Source organism: Vigna angularis, chromosome 3 (assembly GCF_016808095.1).
Source record: "Vigna angularis cultivar LongXiaoDou No.4 chromosome 3, ASM1680809v1, whole genome shotgun sequence".
Classification (NCBI taxonomy): Eukaryota; Viridiplantae; Streptophyta; class Magnoliopsida; order Fabales; family Fabaceae; genus Vigna; species Vigna angularis.
The window spans coordinates 10,297,964-10,303,470 of record NC_068972.1 but is presented as its reverse complement, the minus strand read 5'-3'; the positions used below and the strand labels follow the sequence as shown (position 1 = coordinate 10,303,470).

At 33.1% G+C, this 5,507-nt stretch overlaps 1 protein-coding gene across 2 annotated transcripts; it reads left to right on the top strand.

Annotated features, from left to right (window-relative positions):
• Positions 1-2,058: 2,058 nt before the first annotated feature.
• Positions 2,059-4,400, top strand: LOC108325216 (geraniol 8-hydroxylase). Of its 2 annotated transcripts, XM_017558244.2 has the most exons (3): positions 2,059-2,123; positions 2,502-3,394; positions 3,619-4,400. In XM_017558244.2, exons 2-3 carry the CDS (start codon positions 2,504-2,506, stop codon positions 4,192-4,194), a joined length of 1,467 nt encoding a protein of 488 aa, XP_017413733.1. In that variant the 5' UTR covers positions 2,059-2,123; positions 2,502-2,503; the 3' UTR covers positions 4,195-4,400. The 2 variants fall into 2 exon arrangements, with proteins under 2 accessions (XP_017413733.1, XP_052731454.1); XM_052875494.1 differs by lacking the exon at positions 2,059-2,123 and having other exon boundaries at positions 2,155-3,394.
• Positions 4,401-5,507: the final 1,107 nt, after the last annotated feature.

The following is a 5,507-nucleotide window of genomic DNA, read 5'->3' as shown; positions in this document are numbered from 1 at the left end:
AATAAAAAAAGTAGGAATTTAAGACTTCAAGTAAATTTAATAGATTTCAAATAAGTAAGAGAAAATAAAAAAAATGCAACAAAATAAAAAGAAAGTAATAATAAATAAATTTTTAAATTATCTAATAAACGATAATTAAATTTTTCATTTTCATATTCAATTTTAAAGATTAATATCATTGACAGTAATATGCATGCCCATAAAAACGGGACAAGTTGATTGAATATTACTGATACTATAAAGATTCCCCTAACTACGGGACCCTAACTACGGGACAAGCTGAACGAAAGATACTTATTTGTCATCTTTATATAAGCAGAATATAACTAAAAAGGGTATTTATGTAAATTACCAATTGTTGTTAGGTTGCTTTCACCTTATTTTTATTCCTTCATAATCTAACGGAACCATGAGGAGGTTCGTTCCGTCTTCAAGTTAATTTTGAATTTTTAAATAAAGGATCTGAATCTTAACCTCAAATAAAAATAATTTATAAATACTAAAATGTTAAATTAACACTTAATATAAATTTAAAAAAACAATAAATTTATAAGTTATATGATATAATAAGAAAATATATATGTTAAGAGTGTATTTTAAGCTTAACTTAATTTTACAAAATTGGTTTATAAAATAAATTTTGCATAAACTTATATATTATGAAATTGTATTATTTTTAGTTAATGTAAGATTCTCAATATATATTTCTTTGTTAAATATATAAATATTGAATGTGAGATTAGATATTAATAAATGATACACTAAATTTAACAATTAACAAATCTCATTCTGATAAATTTAAATTCATGATTTCAATACTAAGTTAAAAAGTAAATTTTAAATATAAAAGTAAATTTTAAATATAATTCAACTCTACAAAATTAAAGTAGATTTACTCACATTTATATTATAAAATCGTTTAGAAATTTAAACAAGATCAAAAAGAAAAATAAGTATATATATAATAAATATAGATAAAATTATAAAGTGTCTGTATATATCATTCGTCTTTATGTTGTATTGCAAATTTTGGACTATCCTGTTAATTTTTCTCGTGACAAGTGGATCCAAAATAAAGGGAAAAGAGAAATCACACTACAAAGGACAATCATATCTTCACACTTATGAAACAAAAAGTGTTTTTCATTACACAATAACTGAAACGTATGCTGTAAAAATTACTTATAAATGACTTCATAAATAACACCTTTTTTTCATGCACAGATGAGAATGACGAATGATACTTTTTCAAGTGTGACTTGTTGCGTATTGCTATATTATCTTGAAAGGAAATATTTTACAAACTGTGACTATTTTTTATTTGTATTAAAAATTCAATTCTCATATTAAAATTAGGAAGGTCAAACTTGATGGGTGGGTCTGTCGACTCGCCAGAAAGAAGTAGCGGGAAATTTTTAACCTGTAAATTCATTTTAACTTATTCATCAGTTCATTTTTTAAATTTAAAATTAATTTAAAAAATTAATTTTTTGTATATCATTCAACAACCAGAAAGTTAAATATAATGAAATAAATTACCAACAACCAGAAAAGTTAAATATAATGAAATAAGTTTAGTTAGGAGGAGAGAGAAACAGATAAAATATGTGTTTCCCAGAGTCATTGTACAAGATGTGCAGAGTACCGAAGATGCAACGAGTGTCTAACCGCGTTAGTGCTACCTTTGATTTGATTACAAAAGTAATCATTTGACATAATGGATCCCATTTTTTTAAATATTTATTAAAACAATGACATCATGACACAGTTCTTTGACGTATAATACAGGATTAAAATAGTATAAATTTTTGTTTTTTTTTTAAAATAGAGTAAAATATAGAAAAAAATTATGTCAAATAAGTGTTAAAAATTTACGTGTTTTGAAAAAAATCAATTTTCTATTTATTAAAGATGAAAAGCTAATTTTGATAGAAAATTTTGAAAAGTGCCCTGTGATTGAATGTTATTGCTACCTGACGTGTCAACGTACATTACTCATTTGATAAATGTTTTATTAATAATTCTCCAATTATCTCGTCCACCCGTAGAGTAGAGCATCGGTTCTATATAAGGAGGAGAGTCGTTGGGGAGTTAGGTATCTATCTTAGTGCTTATTTGAGAAAGTGAGTCTTTTCTCTTCAGATCTCTCTCACTTATTTCAGTCTCTTTCCTGTTTCCTTCGCCTTTCTCATCAGATCATTATATTTATGTGTAGTAGTTTTGGAACATACATTCTTTAGATTTCTGAAAATATATAAAACCATGGCCTTACAGGCTAAAAAATCCTCACATGGCCAAGCTGTCATTCATGTCTAACCACAATAAGAAAATTATTTTTAATATGTTTTAAAATCTTGAACATAGTGAAGTTGTACCCATTATATTCAACCGTACACGTTGATTATCCTTTTATTGCAATTATTTCCACATGTTTTTGTCTATTTAGCTAACACAGTTTTCCAAATTTCTTAGACTTTTTTTTATCTTCTATGTGACCACAGATATGGACACTGTAGCCACTACTACACTGATCTTCATGTTGGCATGTGCCATCATGCATGCTCTTCGTTCACTGCATGCAAGGAGAAGAAATTCGAACTACAAGATTCCACCGGGACCGTCCCTTCTCACCATCATCAGAAACTCTCGTCAACTGTACAAAAAGCCACAGCAGACAATGGCCAAGCTTGCCAAATTCTATGGCCCCATAATGCGTTTCACCATCGGCCAATCAACCACCATAGTAATCTCTTCCACAGTCGCAGCCCAAGAAATTCTCCAAACCCATGACACCCTATTCTCGGACAGAACAAACCCCGACGTCACAACATCGTACAACCACAACCATTACAGCTTGGTCTTTCTCCCTGTCTCGCCCCTCTGGCAAGAACTGAGAAAAATTTGCCACGGAAACTTGTTTTCCGTCAAAACCCTTGACGCAAGTCAAGACCTTAGACGCAGGAAACTGCAAGAACTGCTGAGTGATATCCGCCAAAATAGCCTCGACGGCGAAGTGGTGGACGTCGGAAGAGCAGCATTCATGGCCTGCATTAACTTTTTGTCTTACACTTTTGTGTCAAAAGATTTTGTTCCCTCTGTAGGTAATGGTGAGTACAAGCACGTCGTGGGGACTCTCTTGAAAGCAACGGGAACACCGAACTTGGTGGATTACTTCCCGTTCTTGAGGGTGTTCGATCCACAAGGCATAAGAAGACACACCACGAATTACATAGACAAGTTGTTCGATGTGTTGGACCCCATAATCGATGAACGGTTGAAGATGAGGCAAGAGGAGAATTATGTCACCAGCCATGATATGCTTGATATCTTGCTTGATATTTCTCAAAAGAGCAGCGAGAATATACACAGAAAGCAGATCAAACATTTATTCCTTGTACGTATACATTCCTCTTTTAATCGCATTCTCATACTTTTTGGTGTGTTTCATTAGATCTGTGCTTTCTGCTATTAATTTTCACATAAATCATTCAAATTTTAAAATATAAATATATAAAAAAATCCATTTATTTATTTAATTATTATCTTAGATATAAAAACACCACCTGGAATTATCTATGAATGCCTGCAGTATGAACGTAATTTGTGAATTGGTGACAGGATCTACTGGTTGCGGGGACCGATACGACGGCGTACGGCTTAGAACGGACAATGACGGAGCTAATGCACAACCCGGAGGCGATGCGGAAGGTGAAGAAGGAGTTGGCGGAAGTGATCGGAGTGGGGAAGGCGGTGGATGAATCGGACGTAGCAAGGCTTCCGTATATGCAAGCGGTGATAAAAGAGAGTCTTCGCATGCACCCACCAGCGCCGCTTCTGCTTCCGCGAAGGGCGAAAATAGACGTGGAAGTGTGCGGGTGGACGGTGCCAAAGGGTGCTCAGGTGCTGATAAACGAGTGGGCCATAGGGAGGAGCCCGGAGGTGTGGGAGGATGCGCATGTGTTCTCGCCGGAGAGATTCTTGGACTCTGACATCGACGTGAAAGGTCGACACTTTAAGCTGACACCCTTCGGCAGTGGAAGACGCATCTGCCCTGGCTCTCCACTCGCCGTGAGAATGTTGCACCTCATGCTGGGCTCTCTTGTCAACTGCTTCGATTGGAAACTCGAAAACAACATGGAACCTAAGGATATGGACATGGATGAATCGCTTAGGGCAATTCCTGTTCCTATCTAAAATACCAGATTCTGCCTTTCATTATTTCTGTATGCTTCCCTGCTTTTATTTTTTTCTTGCTTCTTTTTCTGAACTATTTTACTGTCCTTAAATTTCAGTCGTGTATATTTTCGTTAACCTTGTCTAATGCAAGACATTTTTTTTAATGTTAAATGTAATCTCTAAATTTTTTTTATTTATGTTAAATTTAGTCTTTTGTTTCACAACTTTTAAATCGTTACGATATAGTATTCATGTCGGCTATTGAGTTGTTAGCTTTTATAACTAATTAAAAGAAATATATATTATTTGAAATTGATTTTGTTTGAATCCTAACCCCTAAATTGTTAGAAATATAACTCAAAAAAAAATATCAAATTCAAAACACTAACACCCAAATCGCACTAATAATATGCAAATGAGCATCAAGAACATATGAAATTCTCAAACCAAAATATTAAGAACACAAGAACTTCTCGAAACAACACCTAATTTCAAATTCAAATTCGAACCCTAATGTGAAACAAAAAAACATAAAGAAACTCTAATTTTCCAAATCAAAAAACAAACCCTAAATTACAAGATTGGGACCACAATTCTCTCTACTGCCGTCGTCGATACCCCTTGCAACGCATCATCGCTACCTTCATCAGCCACTGCAACATTGTTCGCACCCAAATCGCATCCACTTTCGTGGGTTGCTTCAAAGGAGAAAAGGAAGAAGGGTTTTCTTATAAGTCGAACCCGCAACAGAGAAAGGAAGGAGAAGAATATCTCCATGAGCGATGAAAGGAAGAAGGTGGGCGAAGGAAGGGTGACGTGTGGCGACAATGAAGTTATAGCGGCAAAAGGTTATGGGCAGAAGTTCTAATAAAACCACTTTCAAATATCAGATTTCCTTTTAATTTACCACGTATATAAAAAAAACTAACTAACAACTCATTCGTTGATGGCTGACAGGGATATTGTATCGTTAACAATTTAAATGTCGTCAGTCAAAATGATCAAATTGAACATAAATTACGATATAAAAGACTATATTGAATTTTTAAAAAAATAAGTCTTACATCGAATAAATAAAATTAACGAAAATAAGGACCAAAAATAATATTAAGACTAAAATAATATTAGATAACTTGTCTCTCTTGGCATTTGTTGGATTCTTGTCTATGTTCTAAACAAAAGGCTAAGTTAGAATATACTAAATAGTACATATTCAAATTTATTTGACACACCTTATTAAAATTAAAAGCAAACATAATCTTAAATTCTATTTTACTACATGGAGTTATACTTAAATTCATTTTTCAACGTGGTGTCAAAGTCACGGGATT